This window comes from Coenobita brevimanus, chromosome 31 (assembly GCF_032717465.1).
Source record: "Coenobita brevimanus isolate Jiangsu-jjx chromosome 31, ASM3271746v2, whole genome shotgun sequence".
In the NCBI taxonomy this organism is placed as follows: domain Eukaryota; kingdom Metazoa; phylum Arthropoda; class Malacostraca; order Decapoda; family Coenobitidae; genus Coenobita; species Coenobita brevimanus.
In genome coordinates, this window is record NC_136984.1 from 28,622,105 (window position 1) to 28,647,789 (window position 25,685).

At 41.3% G+C, this 25,685-nt stretch overlaps 1 protein-coding gene across 4 annotated transcripts in view; it reads left to right on the forward strand.

The window, feature by feature from the left end:
* Window positions 1-25,685, forward strand: part of LOC145395437 (uncharacterized) — a 121,685-nt gene that overhangs the window by 10,344 nt on the left and 85,656 nt on the right. For 3 of the 4 annotated variants that reach the window (XM_080269038.1, XM_080269040.1, XM_080269041.1), the window contains exon 3: window positions 16,514-16,624. The exons of the other annotated variant lie outside the window; for it this stretch is intronic. In XM_080269038.1, coding sequence (XP_080125164.1) covers window positions 16,514-16,623 — 110 coding nt within the window. In that variant the 3' untranslated portion in view covers window position 16,624. The remainder of the gene's footprint in view (window positions 1-16,513; window positions 16,625-25,685) is intronic. 4 annotated transcript variants of the gene reach the window in all.

The following is a 25,685-nucleotide window of genomic DNA, read 5'->3' on the forward strand; positions in this document are numbered from 1 at the left end:
AAAATGTTGCCGTTGTTGGAGACTCGCAGGTGAGATACCTTAACAGGGCCATGTATACACCACTCACTAAACATGTGTGTCTTCCAGGGGCCAGGGTGGCTAATGTGATAGAGAAAATTTCAAATATCGTGAAGGATAGTGGAGACAAGCCCACTGGGTGCCTTAGGGAGAGGTGAGGAACCCCTGTAGTACTCGGTGTTTTGCCAAGGAAGCGGGCTGGGAGGGAGTGGTTGAGCAGGGCAATAGGTTTTAATTGCCACCTTGAAAGGTATTGCAGAGATAATGCAATACCTTTCATAGACAGCTGGGACCGGTTTTATGGATGGAGTGCCATATATAGTTGCGATGGGACTCAGCAGGCAGGGAGTTACTGTTTTAGCTGGAATGATAGATAGGGAGTTAGAGTTATTATTATTATTATTTTTTTTTTTTTGAGGTTGAGAAGTAGATGTACAGGAAGTTACAGCAACTACACTCAGAAATCATTATTACCATGTTTGGATAGATGCATCAAGACTTGCAAAAGTAAGAACAACAGTTTAACCATTAATGAAGATACATCCACTCAGGCACCTCAGATTGAGCAGACGATGATAGAGGACAGAACAAGCGATATTAGAAGGGCGATAAGTGATAGTACAAACAATATTTATATTAGTAAAGTATAGAGTTTCCCAGTTAGTAATGAAATAAAAACAGTAAATCCCAAGGTAGAGGCACAACTACTCGTAATAAGCTGAAAGTGTACTACAAAAACAGCTGGAGTTTACGTAATAAAATCGATGAACTGAGGGCTTTAACTTGTACCGAGAAAACAGACATTGCCATTATTGGCGAAACTTGGATGAATACAGACACTCGAGAATTTTTAGCAAAATATCAGATAAAGGGCTATAATATTTTTGTGTCATACCGTCTGGGAAGAAAGGGGGGCGAGGTAGCTATTTATGTAAATGACTCATTGAACTGTTACAATAAAGCAGACATTAAAGTAAATAGGGACACAGAAAGTGTCTGGGTTGAAATTTGTAACAATAGAGAGAAATTTGTCTTGGGAGCAATTTACAGATCTCCAAAATTAAGTAGAGCAGATAGTAAATATCTTTGGGAGGAAATTAGGAAAGCATCACAGTCCAGCTTAGTAATAATTGTAGGGGACCTTAATCTGTCAGGGATAGATTGGAGAAATCAGACAGGGGATGCAGAGTCAGAGGAATTTCTAGAGGTAGTACAGGATAATTTCCTTTATCAGTATATCAGGGAGCCCACCAGAGGTAATAATATACTAGATCTGGTTTTAGCTAATGAAGAAAATATCATTAGTAATATAGAGGTTGGTGGACGACTTGGTAATAGCGATCATGAAGAAATTAAGTTCAAATTTATTTGGGATGTCTGTTCCACTGAAAATACCTCCACCGTTCCTAATTTTCGTCTAGGAGATTTCGATGTATTAAGAGCTTATTTTAGAACGCTATTCCACAGGGAGAACAGCTATTTTAGGGAGTGCCGGGGCGGTGGGGAACCCCATGTCATAGGTGAGGGGCAGGAAACAGGTGGGAATGTGCGCCAGGTGTCAGGGGAGAGTGACGTCACAGGTGGAAGTGTAGTCCAGGTGACGAGGAATAACTCAGGTCCAGTACCAAGCAGACGTTCGACCGGTAAGAAATATAACGAGTTAGTAAAAATAATACACGAAGGCCAAGATAGATATACCCCTTCAAAACCGTTTAGAACGAATAATTCAGAACCAAGATGGTTAAACAACAGATTAAAATCGCTCATAGACCAAAGGAAAGGAATATATAGAAAAATAAAACATGGAGAGGAACACTTACATAACCGGTAGACGATTTTAAATAGAGAAGTAAAGAGGGAATTACGAAAAGTAAAGAGAAGTTATGAAATTAAGATTGCTAGTGAAGCGAAAGAAAACCCTAAGGGTTTTTATCAAATGTACCGTACGAAAAATAAAGATAGGATAGGACCACTCAGAACAGAATCAGGTGACAATACCAGAGAAGATAAAGAAATGTGCTCCATCCTAAATAATTATTTCATATCAGTATTCAACAAGGAAAATCTAGACCTGGTCCCTCAAGCAGCAAATATTTACGATGATAATACGAAAAATATTCTTAGTAAAATATCCATTAGTAAGGAGGACGTATTGAAAGAAATTAATAAGTTAAAACCTCAAAAATCGCCAGGTCCGGACGATATATATGCAAGAATTAAAAAGAAACCAAAGAAGAATTATGTCAGCCACTTTTAACATTATTTAATGACTCTTTAAGTTCAGGAGAAGTTCCAGAGGCGTGGAAGACCGCAGACGTAGTGCCCATCTTTAAAAAGGGTGATAAATCAGCTGCATTGAATTAACGTCCGATAAGTCTAACGTCAATAGTAGGACAAATGTTAGAGTCAATTTTGGCAAATAAGATAAGAGAACACTTAGACAGATTTAAACTTATAAACGAAAGTCAGCACGGATTCAGGCAAGGACGATCCTGCCTCACTAACTTGTTGTCATTCTACTCTGAGGTCTATGAGGCCGTAGATAGCGATAAAGCTTACAATGTTATTTATCTGGACTTCAGTAAAGCTTTTGATAGGGTCCCACACGAAAGGTTAGTTAGAAATGTTCGAGCACACGGTGTAGACGGCGATATCTTAAAATGGATAGAATCCTGGCCGAAAGGACGAAAGCAGAGAGTATTAATAAATGGAACTAAGTCAGACCGGGGAATAGTAACTAGCGGTGTACCACAGGGTTCAGTACTTGGTCCCTTATTATTCTGTCTATCTATCTATTGCCAGACGCCTCAATCCCGTTTGGGGTGGCCACAAACAAATCGCCTCCAAGTCGCCCTGTCCCCCGCCATTTCACTGCCCTGCTCCCAACTCACACCCCCCTCTCTCATACACCTCTCCACCCCATCCCTCCATCTCATCCTCGGCCTCCCCCTCCCTCTTCCCCCCTTCACCTCACTCACATACACTCTCTTCGTCAGTCTTTCACCCTCCATCCTCTCCACATGGCCAAACCATCTCAGTGTGTTCCTCATAACGCTCCCTATCGCATCCACATCAACACCACAACGTTCCTCTATATCCTCATTCGTCAGCCTATCTCTCCATGTGACTCCACAGGCTCCTCCCAAATAACTCACTTCCACTGCTCTCACTCTTGACTTGTGTCCTTCCAACAACGTCCAAGCTTCACTTCCGTACGTTAGAGTTGGTATCACAATACTGTCATGCAGTAACTTTTTCACTTCCATGCTCACTTCCCTGTTTCTTATCACTGCTTTCAAAGAACCAGCAACCTTTCTTCCCTGCTGTACCCTTTCAAGCACTTCACCCTCCAAACCTCCATCCTTACTCATCACACTACCCAAGTACTTAAACGTACTCGCATTTTCCAGTTCCTCACCATCCAACCTCGCTGTACATTCACTGACTTCACCTCTCTCAAAGACCATCACTTTACTCTTCCCTACATTCACCTTCAGATTCCGTTTCTTACACACTCTCCCAAACTCATCCACCAAGCCTTGCAGCTCCCCTTCATCTTCACTCAACAACACAGTATCATCTGCAAACAACAGTACAGGGAGTTTCCAAACAGTATCCTCTCTCACCAGGGCCACTCCAACATCCACTACCCTACCTTGTACCTCTTTTATTACCCCATCCATGTACAGATTGAACAACCATGGAGACATGACACATCCCTGTTTCAACCCAACTTTCAAAGAGAAAAATTCACTTAGTTCACCATCCACACGCACTGCAGCCTTCGCACCATCATACATACTCTTCACAGCATTCAACAACTTCCCATCTACTCCATATATTCTTAATACTTTCCACAATCCTTGTCTATCCACCCTGTCATATGCTTTCTCCAAATCCATGAAAGCCGCATACAACTTCTTTCCCTTCTCTAGAAACTTTTCCACTAAAGATCTAAGAATGAATATCTGATCTACACAACCTCTTCCCTTCCTAAAGCCTCCCTGTTCTTCTCCAACTAATTTCTCTGTTCTTTCTCTAACTCTGTCAATAAGTATCCTACCATACACTTTTCCTATTATATTAAGAAGACAAATGCCCCTATGATTACCACACACTTCTTTTTCCCCTTTTCCTTTGTACAAGGGAATAATTATACCTGACTTCCAATCCTCCGGGACTCTACCTTCCTCTCAGGCTAATCTGCACATCTTCCACATCCATTCTACTACTATCTCTCCCCCATGATTCAGCATTTCACCACACACTCCATCAATTCCTGGGGCTTTCCCAGATTTAACTTTCTTCATTGCTTCCACAACTTCTATCCTACTGATTTCTTCCTGTCTTCTCACCTCCCTCCTTCTCCCAGCCATTCCCCAGCCACTTATACTCGCATTACTTCCATCCTCTACGTTCAACAATTCCTTAAAGTGTTCTCTCCATCTGCTCACTTTTTCTCCCTTCTCCACTAGTAATCTACCATTTTTATCTTTCACTCCCCTGCTAACTTCACTTCCACCCTGTCTTACTCTTTTCACCTCTTTCCAGAACATTTTCTTACAGTCCCTCCACTTTACACTCAAATTCCTTCCAAATTCCTCATCCACTCTCTTCTTACTCTCTCTTACTAATCTTTTTACCTCTCTTTCTTTCTACATATAACTCTCTCTTCCGCCTCTCAACTTCTTCCACGCCCCTATTTCTGATCCATTCATTGTATGCTTTCTTCTTTTGTGCCACAGCCTGTTTCACCTCTTCAATCCACCATGCTGTTCCTTGCACCCCCCCTCCGTCTTCTCTTCCTTCCACACACCACATCACATGCTGCACATATTTCTTCTGTAAATATGCTACACACATCTTCCACGTCTCCCATCTGCTCCAATTCATATTTGCCCAATCGTTCCTCCACTTCTCTCTTATACTCTGCCTTTTTCTCATCGTCTTGTAACCTTTCCGCTCTCCTTGCAACTATTCCTTCCTCTCGTCTTTCCCTTCTTCTATTTCTCTATTCTAATTGAACCTTGATTCTGGCCACCACCAAGTAGTGGTCAGAAAGTCCACTCCCCAAACCTCTATAAACTCTTGCATCCATTACACATCTTCGCATCCTTTCATCCACATACACATAATCAATCATTGCCTTCCTTTCATTCAGTTCACCACCCACCCTTCTCATCACTCGCCATGTATACCTGTGGATCATTTTATGCCTGAAGAGGGTATTGGCTATCACCAACCCCCTCCCAGCACAAATGTCCACTAACGCACTCCCATTCTCATCTATCTCAGCAGGCACACCCTACTCACCAACTATTCCATCCACCTTCGCATTCCTAACTTTACCATTCATATCACCAATCAAAAACACTCTCTCATTCCTTCCAAACTTTTCCATGCACACTTCTACATTTGTCCAGAATTCTTCTCTCACTCTTCTAGCACGATCTTGTGTTGGCGCATACACACACACAATCACCCACATTTGTATTCCAACTTTCAACTTTACCCACACAATCCTTGACCCAACTGATCCATACTGTCTTATGCTCTTCTTCCATCTTTTACTCACAACTATACATACTCCTTCCTTTGCCCTCTCATTCTCACCTACTCCTGCACATATCAATCAATCAATCAATCATTTCCTGTGGCACCCTCGGGGATGCATCGGGCCTCGATGAACTCACACCACCACATCCTATCTTGTGCTAACTCCTCAAGATCTCCCCAACACTCATCTCCAGCTTCCCGTCTCATTGTCCTCACCCACGTCTCTTTTGGCCTTCCTCTACCTCTCCTACCAAGTGCCACCCACCCTGGTGTACCTTGTACTATTCCCTGTCTCCTATACACATGTCCTAGCCACTTCCATCGTGAGAATCTAACATATTCATCGATCGGCTGCACTCCCGTTATTTCTCTAATTCTACTATTTGGTATCCTTTCCCACCACTTAACTCCTAATATTCTTCTAAGTGCTTTATTTTCAAACACCAAGAATTTATTTTCCATAGTCACTGTGCTGTACCAAGACTCGTGTCCATAAATTAAGATACTCCTAACCATTACCTTATAAAGTTTGATTTTTGTATGCACAGAGAAATTGTTATTATTCCAAATATTTTTAAGCATTCCCATTGCCTGATTAGCCTTCTTTAACCTTTCCTCGAATTCAAAGTTCAAAGAACCATCCTTGGCTAAATAAGTACCTAAATATTTAAACCTATCAACTTGCTTTACAACCATACCTCCAATTACACATTCCTGCGCATTTTCCATATTCATATTGATTATTTCAGTTTTTCCACAATTAATAACCAAACCCACCTTGCGACCTTCACTCACCAAACAGTCCAACACTCTCTGCATCTCTTCTGGCCCATCACAAATCAAAACTATATCATCTGCATAATCTAAATCCAAAAGTTTCCTGTTCTCTCCCCAAAGTATACCTGCACCGGTTTCTGTTCCTGCACATATACCCCATCCATACTCCCATTCTCTCACACTTTCTCCTCTCCATTTTGTTTCAGTTATTCCACATACATCCACTTTCGCACCCTCAAGCACCTGGACAATCTCTCTCTCTTTCACCTCATCATTCGCTCCTCTTACATTCCAAGTACCCATTATCAAGTCCTTATTATTAATTATATATATAAATGATTTAGACTTAGGAATCACTAGCAGGATCAGCAAATTTGCCGATGAGAAGAAAATAGGGCGTATCATTAACGCGACTGATGATTGCCATATCTTACAAAAGGACCTCGATTTATTGTCCACATGGTCTAAAACTTGGCAAATGGAATTTAACTTTGAAAAATATAAAGCACTTAACACAGGCAAGACCATTGGAAATACTAAATACAACTTAGATAACAAAGAAATTAGCAAATCGGAATGCGAGAGAGATCCAGGGGTTGTGGTTAGTAACGACCTCAGACCAAGGCAACAGTGTATTAATGCGAGAAATAAAGCAAATAGGGTCCTAGGATTTATTTCGAGAAGCATGAGCAACAGGTCATCAAAAGTAATACTGCAACTTTATCTAGCATTAGTAAGGCCACACTTAGACTACGCAGTACAATTTTGGTGTCCTTACTATAGAATGGATATTAACTCGTTAGAAAATGTACAGAGAAGAATGACAAAAATGATACATGATGTTCGGAACCTGTCATATGAAGACAGACTGAAAAGAATAAGTCTGCACTCGTTAGAGAGGCATAGAGTAAGAGGAGACTTAATTGAGATGTTTAAGTGGATGAAGGGTATAAATAAGGGAGATATTAACAAGGTACTTAGTGTGAGCATACAGAATAGACCTAGAAGTAATGGTTTCAAACTAGAAAAATTCCGTTTCAGTATGGAAATACGTAGAAACTGGTTTGGTAATAGAGTAATAAACGAATGGAATAAGCTACCTAGTAAAGTAGTTGCTGCCTCTTCCATTGAGAGTTTCAAGCATAGGCTAGATAAGCATATGACAAATAGAGGGGTGAGTATAGAAAAAAAATCTTATAACCAATACTAATTCATACTTTTTCCTTCTCAGGTTACACTATGATAGTCTCTATTGTCCTTTCACACTTTCCTATAAAATGTCCACTCCAGTTTCTCTATAGTGCGTGGTGTTCTTTCTGACTTATTCCTGACGGCTTCGGCTGGGAGGTATGGAGGGCGGGGGAGAGCCTTCTTCTTTGCTGTCTTTATCTCATTCAAGTAGTTCAGTTACTCTTCTAGGAGCTGCCTAGCATGGGCCAACCGGCCTACTGCAGTTATCCTCTCCTCCTATATTCTTATGTTTACTATCCATATCCTTCAGCATGTAGAGTCAGATCTCGTATTCATTGTCAACTCTGTAACAAACAGCCTCGAAAGGACCATAAGGTCTGTTGCTCTTTGAGTTCGTTTATACTCCTTTATGCTCTTCATGGCCTTCAACAACTTCCCATCTACTCCATATATTCTTAATACTCTTCACAATCCTTGTCTATCCACCCTGTCATATGCTTTCTCCAGATCCATGAGGGCTACATATAACTTCTTTCACTTTTCAAGAAACTGTTCCACTAAAGATCTAAGAATGAATATCTGATCTACACAACCTCTTCCTTTCCTAAAACCTCCCTGTTCTCCAACTAATTCCTCAGTTATTTCCCTAACTCTGTCAATAAGTATCCTGCCTTATAATTTTCCACTTACACTAAGAAGGCAAATGCCCCTATGATTACCACACACTTATTTTTTTTAGCTTTTCCTTTGTACAGGGGAATAATTATACCTGACTTCCAATCCTTCCGGACTCTACCTTCTTCCCAAGCCAATATGTATCTTCCACATCCATTCTACTACTATCTCTCCCCCATGCTGCTGCATTTCACCACACACTCCATCAATTCCTGGGGCTTCCCCCATTATAACTTTCTTCATTGCTTCCACAACTTCCATCCTGCTGATTTCTTCCTCTCCTCTCACATCCCTCCTTCTCCCAGCCATTCCCCAGCCACTTACACTTGCATTACTTTCATTCTCTATGTTCAACAATTCCTTAAAGTGTTCTCTCCATCTGCTCACTTTTTCTCCCTTCTCCACTTGTAACCTACCATTTTTATCTTTCATTCCCCAACTAACGTTTTTGGCACCCTGTCTAACTCTCTTTATCACTTTCCAAAACATTTTCTTACATTCACTTCACCTTACACTCAAATTCCTTCGAAACTCCTCATCCACTCTCTTCTTACTCTCACTGACTAATCTTTTCACCTCTCTCTTCCTCTCTACACATAACTCTCTCTTCCGTCTCTCAACTTCTTCGATGTCCCTGTTTCTCATCCATTCACTATATGCTTTCTTCTTTTGTGCCACAGCCTCTCTCACCTCTTTAGTCAAACCAGGGGATATTAATGAGTAGTTTAAAAAATAATTCGCTAGGGAAGAGGTGTTAAGGAGCCTCCTTACCCGACGCTAATGCATGCCACTGACTGTCCTGTTTTTCCTTCTGTCTATAAACTATCTATCACTCTATCTGCATCTATCTATCTATCTATCATTCTGTCTGTTTATCTATATGTTATCTATCTGTAACTCTCTCGCTGTGACGACCCAGGAAGATGCTTGGAACCACTTTCTGACTCACTTTTTCATTTCTGCAACATTCGCGGCCTTTCCTCTAATTTTCTCTCTGTTGAACACCACCTCTCCTCCTCTGAACCTCACCTTCTCTTCCTAACTTACACTCAGCTGTTTGGAGCAACTGACAGCAAACCCTTCTCTGCATCCTTCTTCTTTCTTTATACTCATTTCAAAGCCAAAGTGGCTGATGTTGAGTTTATGTATGCAACGACTTTTCTTGCTCTTGCGTTCCTGAACTTGAATCTTCTCAATTTTCTGCTCTCTGGCTTCTGCTATCCTGTCATTCTCTGACTAAATATACCTGTGCTGTTTACTTATCCCCAAATGCTACTGATTATGAAAAATTCTTAGGGTATCTTACTTCTCAGATGGTACACATCCTATCTATTTCTCCTTTCACCTAAATCTCTATTCTACAGTAGATTTCAGTGTTCATCACCACCTTTGGCTCTCCTCTCCATTCATTGATCCACCTGGTAAACATGCCCACGCCTTCCCTATCCTTAATGAGCTAGATTAGTTTGTGCAGCACCTTAGTTGTTTCCCTGACCGCCTTGGAGAGTGTTCCAACATTCTGACCTTTTCCTTACAACTAATCTTACTACTTACACTGTTCATCTTTCCTCTTCGTTGGGCTTCTCCGATCACAACCTGATCATCTTAACCCGGCCTATCACTCCAAAAAGGCCTGTGGACTCTCCCCAGATGCTTCGGTTGTGGCATTTTGGAGCTACTGATTGGGAGGCTCTCAAGCATTAATTCTTTGATATTCCCTGGAATGATTATTGCTTCCATGGCCGAATGTGCCTTGAGCAGTACAGAGGTTGTTCTCTCAGGCACTGAAATATACATTCCTTTCTCATATCCTTTTACTAATGCCAAAAAATCCTTTGTTTAATCACACTTGTTCTAATGATGTCCACAATAAGGAGAAGGCTTTCAAAAGGTATCAGAGCCAACCTACTCCTAAATCTCATTTCTTTTATGTTTCTGGCCGAAATCGTGCTAAGCCTGTTCTTCATTCTGCTAAATATAATTTCTTTTATACTATATGCTCTGAACTCTCCAACTCGAATTCTTCCTGCTCTTTCTGGCGCCTTGCCAAACACCTTTTTAACAACTTTACCTCATCATCCTTCCCTCCTCTTTTCCTTTCTGATGGATCTGTAACTATTTCTTCTACTGATAAAGCACAAATTTTTGCTCAACTTTTCTCCTCCAGTTCCACCTTAGTCGATTTCAATGCTGTTCCTTCATCACTTCCCCCCTCTGACTTCCTCATGGCTGATGATAAAAGCTTTTCAGTTGATGTATTTTCTGCCATCACTGGCCACAATGTTAACAAGGCATATGGGCTTGATGGGATCCCCCCTGTTATCCTTATGAACTGTGTTTTTGTGCTCACACACCACCTAGGTAAACTCTTCTCCCTTTGCCCATGATCTTGCACTTTTCTTTCTTGCTGAAAGTTTGCTCTTACTCCGCCTGTCTCAAAAAAGGGTAACCATTCCCAGCCCTATAGTTATCACCCAATTGCTTTAATATCTTGTGTTTCAAAAGTTTTCGAGTATCTTCTTAACCCCTTAACAGTGATGCGTCACTTTAGTGATTCTGTGTTATTTTGAATTCACCCGGGCTTTCAAGTGGTGGCTTGTATCATCTGTCAGTACTGCCAGTGTCCAGCTATAGTCAGTTCTGCTAATGTCATCTGTACTTCAATCCATTGTTGACAATTTAGCACATTTTTCCCCTGTCCTTGACTCCCCTCCTTACCTCCCCTCCATTACCCTCTCCTCCCGCCTACCCAGATGAGCCATACTATGCAAATCCTGCCCGGATATTTCCACTCATTTCATCCATTGAAATGTGCCCTATGCCCCATTCTTATACAAAATAATATATAAAACAAAGGGAAAAGGTAATTGATACTGCCATGCACCTGGAATGGGCTAATATCACCCCTGGGGGTGACTAAAAGGGTTGGTGGAGGGTTAGTGCCCTTCCCCGGAAAACAGCTAACTAAAAAGACAAACATGAAGCCTCGGACAAGGACTGACCAAAAGATGACGACCAAGGACTGGACAAACGACATGGTATGGATTGCAACATAGAATGTAAGGGGTGCAAATGATGAGGTGAAAGAGAGAGAGATTGTCCAGGTGCTTGAGGGTGCAAAAGTGGATGTATGTGGAGTAACTGAAACTAAATGGAGAGGAATGTGAGAGAATGTGAGTATGGATGCGGTATACGTGCAGGAGTAGGTGAGAATGAGATGGCAAAATAAGGAGTGTGTATTGTTGTGAGTAAAAGATGGAATAAGAACATAAGAGAGTATGGATCAGTCGGGTCAGGGATTGTGTGGGTAAGACTGAAAGTTGCAATACAAATGTGGGAGATTGTGTACATGTATGCACCAACACAAGATCGTGCAAGCAGAGTGAGAGAAGAGTTCTGGACAAATGTGAAAGTGTGCTTGGAAAAGTTTGGAAGGAATGAGAAACTGTTTTTGATCGGTGATATTATGAATGGTAAGGTAAGGAATGTGAAGGTGGATGGAATGGTGTGCCTGTTGTGATAGATGAAAATGGCAGTGCGTTAGTGGACATTTGTGCTGGGAGGGGGTTGGTGATGGCCAATACCCTCTTCAGGCACAGAATGATCCACAGGTATGCATGACAAGTGATGAGAAGGGTGGGTGGTGAACTGAACGAAAGGAAGGCAATGATTGATTATGTGTGTGTGGATGAAAGGATGCGAAGATGTGTAATGGATGCAAGAGCTTATAGAGGTTGGGGAAGTGGACTTTCTGACCACTACTTGGAGGTGGCCAGAATCAAGATCCAAATAAGATGTAGAAATAGAAGAAGGGAAGGATGGGAAGAAGGAGTACTTGCAAGGAGAGTGGAAAGGTTACAAGAGGATGAGAAAAAGGCAGAATATAAGAGAGAAGTGGAGGAACGATTGAGTAAATATGAATTGCAGCAGATGGGAGACACGGAAGGTGTGTGCAGGACATTCACAGAAGAAGTATGTGCAGCATGTAATGTGGTGTGTGGGATGAAGAGAAGACGGAGGGGGGTGCAAGGAACAGCGTGGTGGAATGAAGATGTGAGACAGGCTGTGGCACAAAAGAAGAAAGCATACAATGAATGGATCAGAAATAGGGGCGTGGAAGAAGTTGAAAGGCGGAAGAAAGAGTTATATGTAGAAAGGAAGAGAGAGGTGAAAAGATTAGTAAGAGAGAAAGAAGAGAATGGATGAGGAATTTGGAAGGAATTTGAGTGTAAAGTGCAGGGACCGTAAGAAAATGTTCTGGAAAGAGGTGAAGAGAGTAAGACCGGGTGGAAGTGAAGTTAGCAGGGGAGTGAAAGATAAAAATGGTAGATTACTAGTGGAGAAGGGGGAAAAAGTGAGCAGATGGAGAGAACACTTTAAGGAATTGTTGAACATAGAGGATGGAAGTAATGCGAATATAAGTGGCTGGGGAATGGCTGGAAGAAGGAGGAAGGCAAGAAGACAGAAAGAAATCAGTAGGACAGAAGTTGTGGAAGCAATGAAGAAAGTCAAATTGGGGAAAGCCCCAGGAATTGATGGAGTGTGTGGTGAAATGCTGAAGCATGGGGGAGAGATAGTAGTAGAATGGATGTGGAAGACGTGCAGATTGGCCTGGGAGGAAGGTAGAGTCCCGGAGGATTGGAAGTCAGGTATAATTATTCCCTTGTACAGAGGACAAGGGGAAAAAGAAGTGTGTGGTAATCATAGGGGCATTTGTCTTCTTAGTATAACAGGAAAAGTGTATGGTAGGATACTTATTGACAGAGTTAGAGAAAGAACAGAGGAATCAGTTGGAGAAGAACAGGCAGGCTTTAGGAAGGGAAGAGGTTGTGTAGATCAGATATTCATCCTTAGAATTTTAGTGGAAAAGTTTCTAGAGAAGGGAAAGAAGTTGTATGCGGCTTTCATGGATTTGGAGAAAGCATATGACAGGGTGGATAGACAAGGATTGTGGAAAGTGTTAAGAATATATGGAGTAGATGGGAAGTTGTTGAATGCCGTGAAAAGTATGTATGATGGTGATAAGGCTGCAGTGCGTGTGGATGGTGAACTGAGTAAATTGTTCTCTTTGAAAGTTGGGTTGAAACAGGGATGTGTCATGTCTCCATGGTTGTTCAATCTGTACATGGATGGGATAATAAAAGAGGTACAAGGTAGGGTAGTGGATGTTGGAGTGGCCCGGGTGAAAGAGGATAGTGTTTGGAAACTCCCTGTACTGTTGTTTGCAGATGATACTGTGTTGTTGAGTGAAGGCGAAGGGGAGCTGCAGGGCTTGGTGGATGAGTTTGGGAGAGTGTGTAAGAAACGGAATCTAAAGGTGAATGTAGAGAAGAGTAAAGTGATGGTATCTGAGAGAGGTGAAGTCAGTGAATGTACAGTGAGGTTGGATGGTGAGGAATTGGAAAATGTGAGTGCGTTTAAGTACTTGGGTAGTGTGATGAGTAAGGACGGAGGTTTGGAGGGTGAAGTGCTTGAAAGGGTACAGCAGGGAAGAAAGATTGCTGGTTCCTTGAAAGCAGTGATAAGAAACAGGGAAGTGAGCATGGAAGTGAAAAAGTTACTACATGACAGTATTGTGATACCAACTCTAACGTATGGAAGTGATGCTTGGATGTTGTTGGAGGGACTCAAGTCAAGAGTGAGAGCAGTGGAAATGAGTTATTTAAGAGGAGCCTGTGGAGTCACAAGGAGAGACAGGCTGACAAATGAGGATATAAAGCAATGTTGTGGTGTGGATGTGGATGTGATAGGAACGTTAGGAGGAATACACTGAGGTGGTTTGGCCATGTGGAGAGGATGGAGGGTGAAAGACTGATGAAGAGAGTATATGTGAGTGAAGTGGAGGGGGGAGAGGGAGGGGGAGGCCAAGGGTGAGATGGAGGGATGGGGTGGAGAGGTATATGAGAGAGGGGGGTGTGAGTTAGGAGCAGGGCAGTGAAATGGCGAGGGACAGGGCGACGTGAAGTTGATTTGTTTGTAGCCACCCCGAACGGGATTGAGGTGTCTGGCAATAGATAGACAGTAATAAAGTACTAGGAATATGAAGTGTGAGTGTGTTTATAATAAATGACAGCTCCACCTCAGAATACCAGCGGGAAACGAGCACGGGTGGGAAGCTCGTTCACGCACGTAATTTACATTGCTTTCACACAGTTTTTTTTTTTTTTTAGTATGGATTCCAATCTACTTGAAACTCATAGAATAGGGTTTGTAGTGATATTATCAGGCAGTGGTAAGAATATTACGGGGTATCGGGAAGTGTAAAGTGAAGAATTCATTACCTGACTTCAGAAGTCTCCACAACTCCTACGGTAGTCGACGAGGGCTCATCAAACACCCCAAGAGAGCGACGGCAAATATTTTTAAAAAGTCAGAGTGCGATTATCCCTGTGGGACAGGCACGGTGCGCTTCCAGCATCCCAGCAGTTAAGGGGTTAAAAACATTGTAAAGTATCTTTCCTATCACAACCTTTCTGATCGTCATTATGGGTTCCATCAGGGACGCTCCACTGGCGATGTTCTTACCTACCTGTCAGACTCCTAGTCATCCTACTTTTGGAGACTTCGGCGAAAGCTTTGCACTTGACTTCTCAAAGACTTTTGATCGAGTCTGGCATAAATCTTTAATTTTTAAACTGTCCTCTTATGGTTTCTAGCTTTCTATCTGTCTTCATTTCTAGTTTCCTTTCTAGTCCCTCTATAACTGCTGTTGTAAAAAGCCAATGATCTTTTCCTAGAGCTATCAATAATGGTGTTCCTCAGGGCTCTGTCCTATCACCAACTTTCTTTCTTCTATTCATGAATGACCTTCTATGCTGTGTATCTAACCTTATCCACTCATACGCTGATGACTCCACCCTTCATCTTTCCATTCACTTCCCACAGTGTCCATCTCAGCAGTTACTTCAACAGACAAGGGATGAAGCTTTGGTATACCTAATGGTTGACTTGGCTCATATCTCTGACTGGGGTAAAAGTAATCTTGTTTTTAATGCATCAAATTCCAGCTCTTACATCTTTTAACCTGACAAAATCTTCCACAGGTTTATCCTCCAATTTTTAACGACATCAAACCCAGTCCCGCTTCATCTTTAAACATACCTGGGGTTTCATTCTCCCGGGATTTATCTTGGAAATAACATATTACATCTCTTGTAAAATCAATTTTCAATAGATTAGGTGTGCTAAACCGACTCCATACCTTCTTTACCCCTGCACAGTTGTTGACTTTATACATGAGTTTTATTCGCTCCTGTGTGGAATACAGCTCTCATTTGTTGGGAAGCTCCCCACACACAGGTCTTCTCAACAAGGTGGAATCAAAGGATTTCGTCTCATTAACTCTCCTCCGTTTCCTGGCTCTCTTCAACCTGTCTCTTATCCGCACTGTTGCACCTTTATTTCTTTTCTGTCGCTGCTTCAATGGTCATTGCTCCTCTGAACTGTCTGCTTGCATCCCTCCACCACTACAGTGGGCGCTTCTCACCCGTCTAGCAAAAAACTCTCATCCCTTTTCTGTCCAACTCTCTAATGCAAGAGTTAACCATTACTCAAAGTCCTTAATATATGCAACAGGTCAACTCAGGAACTGTCTCCTCTGTGTGTATTTTCTACTGCTTTTCTTCTAAACACAGTGTGCCCAGCCATCTCGAAGTGAACGGATCTTGTATTTGGCTCTGTTATCTTGTTTTTGTTATATCTTGAAGGGAACAATCTTCAGGCTTCTGGCCTTTGGTTCCTTCTTTCCTGTATTTAATAATCTATCTCTGTCTGTAACGTGGAATGTGTTATGTATCTTCCAGACGGTCTATCTTTCTGTCTGTCAGATTATCTCTCTGTCTGTCTGTCTGTAACCTGGAATGTGTTGTTTATTTCCTAGACTGTCGGTCTATCTCTGTCTATCTATCAGTCGATTTATCTGTTTATCTGTCTATTTATCTTTCCATTCATGTATTTATTTATATATCTATCTACCAGTCTGTTCATCTATTTATCTAGGTACCTATCTACCTATCTATCAGTCTGTTTATCTATTTATCTATCTATCTATCTATCTGTAACCTCGAGTGTGTTGTGTATTTTCTGGACGGTCTGTTTATATCTGTCTGTTTATCGGTCTTTATCTATTTATTTGTCTATTTCTTTATTCGTCTGTCTATTATTTATCTATCTATCTGTCTATCTACCTACCTACCTATCTATCTATCTATCTATATGTTTATATCAGTCTCTTTATCTATCTGTTGATCGATCGCTCTATCAATCTGTAACGTGGAGTGCGTTGTGCATCTTCCAGTGGGCCCGCCACCACAGTCTGGCCCCACCTGCCGTGGCAACGCCGTGTGGAAGGAAGCGGGAGAGATCTGCTGTTGCAGCAATGAACGCAGTGTGTGTACAAGCTATTAGTGTAAGTTGTGCATTTGTGATGTTCTATATATTTCACTGGAAACCTACTCATTTTTGCCTTACTTACCACAAACTTATTTTCAGTATTTCAATCTTTAAACACACACACACACACATACACACACACAAACACACACACACACACACACACACATACACACACACAGCAGCTACCAAGGAAAACAGACGTGGGCCAACAGCGTTCCATACCGAGCCAGCACGGCCAGTGGCATTACCTAAATTAGTATCTTTATATGAGTCAAGCTCTGTACCAGGTTAGACTAAATGGTTTTTTATTATTATTAAAAAAAAAAAAAAAGTTGTAGTTTAAACAAGACTTGTTCAAACTGAAAAGAGAACCAAGTAGCGAAAGAATGCGCTCAGTCAGCTGATTGTTTAGACTACAACTGCCCCAGGGAATGTAAGTACTCTGTGCTTTTAGTATTGCAAAATGGCCACATACTTTAGTAAAGCAAATTTGGAAAAGAAAAGGGATAAAGTTAGAAAGCAAGATGATGATTTCTACCAAGAACTGGTTGAAATGGAGACGCACAATAGACTGGTTGAACGTGTACACAAACTGGAGATGGCTTTCCAGAATGAAATTGATGAAATAAAGAAGCAGATGCACTTGCAAAAGGAAGAAATAGAAAAACTAGGATGGAGGTCAACAAGAAAGACACAACCATATGTGAACTAACAGTGGAACTGAGTACACTTATGAGGAAAATGAGTGAAATGGCAAGTACCGTAGTCAACCACGAGAGTATTATGGATGAGTTCAAAAATGATACAGAGACAATTAGGCAAGTCAGCAGTCTAATAGACCAGAGCAGTGATAATGAAGAGAAGATAACACAGGTGAATGAAGCTGTGCAAAAGCTACAAAAATGATGTGGAAACCACGTGTGCTGAAATGGTGAAAGTAAAGAAAGACTTAGAAACAAGGGTGGAAGAAAAAAGCATTAAAAAGGATGTGAAAAGAATAATCCAAAACAATCCAAAGTTAGTCAGAGATTCAGTAGATATCAACAAATCTATAGTAATCACTGGTATAGAAGAGGAAGAAATTAAAAACAAGATCTCAAGGACAAAAAGGAGATGGCAAATGTAATGAGCTTATTGAAAGAAGTATCAGAGGAAATCTGTAGTAAAGACATAGAGGAACACAAAAGGTTAGGGAAATACGAGAAAAGCAAATCAAGACCTCTAAAGGTAACTTTCCAGAGTGTAAACACTGTGGAGGAGATACTAAAAAATACAAAGAATCTTATGGAAAAAGAGGAGTTCAAAAATGTATGGATAAAAAGATGCCTAACACAAGAGGAACTGGAATTACTGAAAGAGAAGAGGGAGGAAGCAAAAAGAAAAAATGAGGGAAGATCAGAAGAGGAGAAGAACACATTTTTTTACAAAGTAATAGGATTGCAGGTACGAAAGTGGTACATAAACAGGAGGGAATAAAAAGAAGGAAGGTAGTAGAACCATGTCATGACAAGTATATAAACAAGATGATAAAGTTGATGTACTCAAATGTGGATGGAATGGTATCTAAATTATTAGAGATGAATGATTATGTCAGAGAAAATGAACCACATATAATATGCCTAACTGAAACAAAATTAACACCAAGGATATCCAATTACATACTAAACTTAGAGGAATACAATATATGGAGAAGAGATAGAAACTTAAAAAAAGGAGGAGGAATTATAATATTAACTAAGAAAAATCTAAAAGTCAATGAAATAAAACTAGATATACTATCACAAGTAGAACTGATTGCAGTAGAGATCAACACATCTGAATGGAAAGTAATTTTAGCCAATTTGTACATGCCACCCAGGTCAAATACATGGGAAAGATACGAATATGAGCACCTAGCAGAGAGTACAATTCAGAGTTTAACCCGCGGCGTCCCGTCGACGTTCTTCCACGTCCTCACGTTTTGTCACTGCCAATCCTGTCGACGTACTTTAACGTCCTGCAATTGCAAGGTTCATAATTTCCACAATTTTCAAAATTCGCACGAGATTTTCGATTCGCCCACTTACCCAAGCCTCCCCTACCTGCCGCCAGGCAGGCAGTGTCCCAGACCCCGCATGACCCGCGCTCGCCCTTGTCTCGGTCACTCACCTGTTAGCAGTGACCCAGGTCAGACATGGTGCGTAAAGGTCTCTCAGACGACAAAATACAATCCACCCTGGATGCCTTCACTGGAGATAGTGATTCTCCACTTGATGATGATGTGGTGGATCGAGATTACGTGCAGCCTGAGGAGGAAATAACAAGCAGTGATAAGGCGGTCCCTTCGCCCCATAAAAAGCGGTATGTCACATATCGTAAGGCAAGGGAAGGCCAGCCTGCACCCAAACCACCTGCACGGACCTCTCTCCATCCCCTAGAGAGAGGTTCTGATGAGGACGAGGATGAGGACGATGATGATGACGGCAGCTTAGGACGTGATGTTGCCTCGTGGTTGGGAAAGGAAAAAATCTCACCCCGAGGATCAGAAGGTGGGGCGAGAAGGCAAATAAGGTATGGTCCTAGTGTTTTGTCTGGGGAAGGCGAAAGTGGTGTGGTGGGAGTGCGGGGTGAAAGGGAAAGTGGTGTGGCAGGAGTGCGGGGTGAAAGGGAAAGTGGTGTGAGGGAGGCAGCACGAGCACGTGGTGCACGTAGGCCTAGGGGAGAGGAGGTGGACCCACTCCCCAGCACGTCTTTCGCCACACAATATTCCCAAACTTCCTCCCCACAGCCCCAGGATGTGGGGAAAGGAAGGAAAGGGAAGGGAAAAGGTAAAGGAAAAGGGAGAGGGAAGAGAAGTGCAAGTGATGAAAGGCGCCGCTCTCCACCTCCCCAACCTCCCCCACCACCACCAATGTTGCATTGTGCCTTCAGCCATGTTTCAGAGAGTACCATAACTTCCTACACTACTGAAACTGTGTGGGATGGCGATATGATGCTCAGTATAATGGTAAGGCCAGTCAGTATGTGCTAAGTCTTATATAAAGTTGAAAAAGGGTGTAATGTTTGCAGGAAAGTAATGTATAAGTTGAGAAATAGTGTAAGTTGAAAGAAGTGATATCAAAACTACACCCACTGTGTAAATCTGCGAAAATATGACGCTCAGTATAACACTCTGGTCAGTAAATATGTGATAGCAAGAATATAAAGTGGAAACGGGTGTAATGTTAGCAGGAAAGTAATGTGTAAGTTGAAAAATAGTGTAAGTTGTAACAATTGATGTCATGAGTACACCCACTGTGTAAATCTGCGAAAATATTATGCTCAGTAGAACATTCTGGTCTGTAAGTATGTGATAGGAATGATATAAAGTGGAAAAGGGTGTAATGTTAGTAGGAAAGTAATTTATAAGTTGAATACAAGTGTAAGATGAAACAAATGATATCGCGATAACACTCACTGTGTAAATATGCGATAATATGACGCTCAGTAGAATAGTAAGGTCTCCAATTATGTGATAGCAATTATATCAAGTGGAAACATGTGTAATGTTAGTGGAGAAGTATTATATAAGTACAAAAATAGGTTTTAAGTTGAAATAATACTCATAGCGACTTCACCCTCTGTGTTATTATGCGCTATTATTACGCTAAATATTTATGTAAGGCCTGAAACTATCTCAAAACAGTTCTCTAAAGTGGAAAAGTATATAATGTTATTAGGAAAGTATTATGTAGGTTGAAAAAACACAATACGAGTTGAAACAACAGTCACAGCGAGTTCACTCACTACGTAAATAAGAGCTAACATTACGCTAAATGTTATCAAAAGGCCTGTGAATACGTAAAAACAGTTCAATAAAATGTAAAATGGTATAATGTTATTGGAGATGTATTATGTAAGTAGAAAAAATGATATGTATCATGATTCAGCAATGTTAGCGATTCATCGTGAACAGTTTGGCCGATTTCGCTCGGTTCGCCCGATGGTGCAATGCTTATTTCACCTCTATTTTTGTATAAAATCCAATTTACTCTTGTATCACATGTTTTTATGTTTGTAATAAATACATATCTACTTACTTTCATTGGTTTCCCAGACTTATAATACCATAGAAAACGTGAGAGCCTCAGACCACCTACTGAGAACACAGTACCAGGTGTGATGAAGGTATACCTGTTTAGGCCACTTATGGACCCCAGTGAACACTTTCTTGGTGATTGACCATAGTTTCTGACCAAAAGCAAAAGTTTTAGCAAATAAAATTTGGGTCCAAAAATGGTCAGGATTGGGGGGTACCAGTGGTGAAAAAGTGGTTGGGACGAGGCGGGTTAAGATCATTACTACATAAAATGGAAGAGAAATCGGAACGAATTATACTAACTGGAGATTTGAATACAAATACAAATTGGAATACTCTAAATATAATTAGCCAAGAAAGCTGTTGGGACCAAAAGCTCCTGGATCTCGTGCAAGAGTTTTTCCTAACGCAACATGTGAGGGAAACCACCAGAAAAAGTGGACTCGATGTACCTTCGTTGCTAGATCTCATATTTACTAGGCAAGAAAATGATATTGACAGTTTAATATATCACTCTCCACTCGGCAAAAGCGATCATGCAGTACTAAATTGCAACTTCAGGATAGCATATGACATAGTTAACAGCAATGAAAGTTACAAAAAGAGCCTAAACTATAAAAAGGGAAATTATCAAGACCTAAAGAAGTATTTCTTAGAAGCTGATTGGGAAAAAGAGCTTAGAGGACAAGATTTAAATGCTGTATATAAAAAATTATGTGAATTTTATGAAATACGAGTCCACAAGTACATCCCACAGCACAAAGAAGCAGATAAGAAAATACAGAAATGGTTCAATACAGAACGTAAAAAATCAAAAGAAAGAGGAGATTTGTTGTGGAATAGATACAGAAGACACAATAGTGAAAGGGCATATAATAATTACAAACAGGCAAGAAACGATTATACAAGAATAAGGAGGGAAGCCCAAAAACAGTTTGAGGAGGATATAATAAATAAAAGTAGTGATCAACCGAAGCTATTTTACAGCTACATCAGACGCAAAACCAAAGTAAAAGATATAATACAATCCATTACGGACGAGGGAATCACTTATACACAAGAGAAAGATATTTGTGAAGCACTAAATAAGAATTTACAATCAGTTTTTACAGAAGAAAAAAAATTTGAGAGGGATTATGTGGAACATGCATGTCCACACATACTACCAGATATACAAATATCAGAAAAAGTAATTAGACAGAGGAAAAGCAAATGGTCCTGATGAAATTTCATGTTGGGCGCTACGAGAATGTGCAAAGGAGCTAAGTAAACCATTATTTTTTAATTTTCAAGAAATCCTTGAGCCAAGGTAAACTACCTGATATTTGGAAGAAAGCAAATGTTGTCCCCTTATTCAAGAAAGGGAATAGATAAAATCCACTCAACTACCGACCAGTATCACTGACCAGTTTTGTAAGCAAGGTATTAGAAAAGCTTATAAGAAAAGCTTGGGTAAATCATCTAGAAGAACACAATATGATAACAGAAAGACAGTTTGGTTTCAGAAAAGGAAAATCATGTTTTACTAATCTGTTGAGCTACTATGACAGAGTAACAGACACAATACAGGAAAGACAAGGATGGGTGGACAGTATCTATTTAGATTTCAAGAAAGCATTTGACACAGTACCACACCAAAGACTTTCATGGATACTGTACCATCAAGGAGGAATTCGAGGCAAACTGTTTTGTTGGATGCAAGATTTTCTCAAAAAAAGAGATATGAGAACAGTACTAAGGGGAAACTACTCATCATGGAAAGAAGTGACTAGTGGAGTACCACAGGGTTCAGTGCTGCCACCAATCATGTTTTTAGTGTATATAAATGATATAAACAGTAACACTGGAAATGAGAGCTATCTAAATATGTTTGCAGATGATGCAAAAATACAAAGGAGAATTACTAACACAGACTCTTGTAAAGAGCTACAAGAAGAATTAAATAAACTTCATGAATGGAGTAATACATGGCAAATGGAATTCAATGTGGACAAGTGTCATGTAATCAAGTTTGGTAAAAGTGGAAAAAGACCTGATTGGGATTATAAGTTAGGAAATAAAACCCTACACACATCAGAAAGAGAGAAGGACCTAGGTGTGATTATCAATAACAGACTATCTCCGGCTGACCACATCAGTGAGAAGGTACGGAACATGTATACACTGCTTGCAAATATGAGAATAGCATTCACATACATAAATGAAGACATGCTAAGAAAGATAATAACATCATTCATCAGACCAACCCTGGAGTATGTATCAGTAGTCTGGAGTCCTCATCTCAAGAAACACATAGACAAGATTGAAAAAGTTCAAAGGGCCGCTACAAGATGGATACCAAGCTTAAGGGATCTAAGCTACGAAGAAAGACTAAATAAACTGAATCCACCAACACTACAGGAGAGAAGGAAAAGAGGTGACATGATAATGCTATATAAATGCATATCAGGGAAGAAGAAAATAGACATAAATGAGTACTTAACATATGGGGAAGCATCAGCAAGAGGACACTGCATAAAACTGCATAAGAAGAGAGGTGATAAAGACGTAAGGAAATTCAGTTTCCCAAACAGAGCAATTAATCAGTGGAATGCACTACCGAATTAAAAAGTGTGTGCCAAAACAATTCACAAATTTAAGGATATGTACGATAAATATGGTTTAAGACACGGGACAGTACGAGCTTGACTCATTCCTGTAAAGATACAATTAGGTAAGAACACACACACACACACACACACACACACACACACACACACACACACACACACGGATAAACCTGAACGGTTAAGAAACTACAGTTACCGACGACATTATGGACGAAAGTCTCCATAATTTGCCCACAAGGCCATCAGTAACTGTAGCTCGATAACGGTTGACATTTGGACACAGGTATATAAAACATTATTTGCTTTAACCCCTTAACCGCGGGGCGTCACTTTCGTGACGCTCGGCTACAATGGATCATACCGCGGGGCGTCACTTTTGTGATTCTGTGTTATTTTGAATTATCCCGGGCTCTCAAGTGGTGGCTTGTATCATATATCAGTACTGCCAATGTCCAACACTAGTCAGCACTCCAAATCTCATCTGTACTCCCATCCATTGTTGACATTTTAGCTATTTTACCCCCTTCCTGACTCCCCTCCCTACCTGCCCTCCATTACCCTCTCCTCTCACCTCCCACGCCGCGCTGCGCTACGGAAATTTCCCCCTTCTCTTTCCACAGATTTCATCCATTGAAATAAGCCCTATGCCCTATATTTTTACCCTGTAATATATACCAAAAAAAAAAAAGGTAAGTGATAGTGTTAAACTCCAGAAATTGCCTAATTATCACCTGACAACACCTCACGTGCATTCATTCGCTACATTACCACGGTAATTTCCCCTTTGATTTATGCCTTGTAATCGATGTCTGTAATAAAAATATATATCAGAAAGGAAGGGAGAATCCTAATTGACATTTACATTCACCTGGAACTACCTATTTCTTTATTTATTGCCGAGATTTTCTACCTATAAAAAATTAGCATGTAAGTTAGCAGCAGTAAGCCTAAAGTGTCATTGTCAACCCTTCCCTTCTCAGATAATTTACCCCCTTCGTGACTCCCCTCCCTACCTGCCCTCCATTACCCTCTCCTCTCACCTCCCACACCACGCTGCACTACGGAAATTTCCCCCTTCTTTTTCCACAGATTTCATCCATTGAAATAAGCCCTATGCCCAATATTTTTACCCAATAATATATACCAAAAAAAAAAACAGGTAAGTGATAATGTTATACTCCAGAAATTGCCTAATTATCACCTGACAAAACCTCACGTGCATTCATTCGCTACATTACCACGGTAAGTTCCCCTTTGATTTATGCCTTGTAATCGATGTCTGTAATAAAAATATATATCAGAAAGGAAGGGAGAATCCTAATTGACATTTACATTCACCTGGAACTACCTATTTCTTTATTTATTGCCGAGATTTTCTACCTATAAAAAATTAGCCTGTAAGTTAGCAGCAGTCAGCCTAAAGTGTCATTGTCAATCCTTCCCTTCTCAGATAAGCCGCGGCATTTAGTTCCTTGTCCTCCACTGCAGAGACAACATGTCGCACTCGCGCCCCGCCATTCCTGCCGCTTCTGCGCCCATTGCAAAGGGCCCCGTGACCTCTACCCCCAAGAAAAGTGGTGAGGCAAGCAGGAAAGGCCTCAGTGACTCTGCAGTGGCACGAGAACTTGCTGAATTGTCGATGATAATAATGGACAGCGATTTTGACGATTCCGGTGAATCGTGTGATGAGCCGGGTGAAGTTATCGCGCCAGAAACAGCGACAACAAGTGCTCCTACCAGTGAATCTGTGTCTAGCTCCAAGGGAAAGGAGCCTTTAGTGCAGGAAGGAAAAGAATTTGGGAAGGGAGTGAAAAGGCGGCGTGTTAGCCCCAGAACAATGCCCCCACGTGACCCAGCCCGCCATGAGTCACGAGAGCATTCACCTCCCCGTTCCCCAAGCCCCGCTTTACTCATCTCGTCATCATCGTCGGCTGAGTTATCTCCGGAGTCTTCGTCGTCGGAGTCACCACCAGCATCAACAGTGAAGGCTGGCCGTAGAGGTAGAGGTAGATCTAAGAGAGTGAGAAGTAGTGTAGCTAGTAGGGTAAGGGCTGCTAGTGCTGTACGGCAACCTAGGGTCAGTGCGAGTGACCTTGACCGAGATAAGCCTCCCTCTCAGCCAACCTCCACCACCACCACCACCACCATCCCTCCACCGCCACGCCAGGGAATCCTGGACACCTTCGCATGGACGGAAGGGTCAGATTTTGTCCCCGAAAACCTGGCTTTCGATGAGAGCTCGTCAGGAGTTCAGCCTGCCTTCACTATGGACGAAAATGCTGAGTGTGTCGACTACCTTTTGGCCTTCCTAGATGACGAAGTCATGCAGCACATATGTGATGAGACCAACAGGTTCGAATCACAACGTGCTGCTAGTGGTACAGGTGCAGCCAAGATGCAACAGTGGA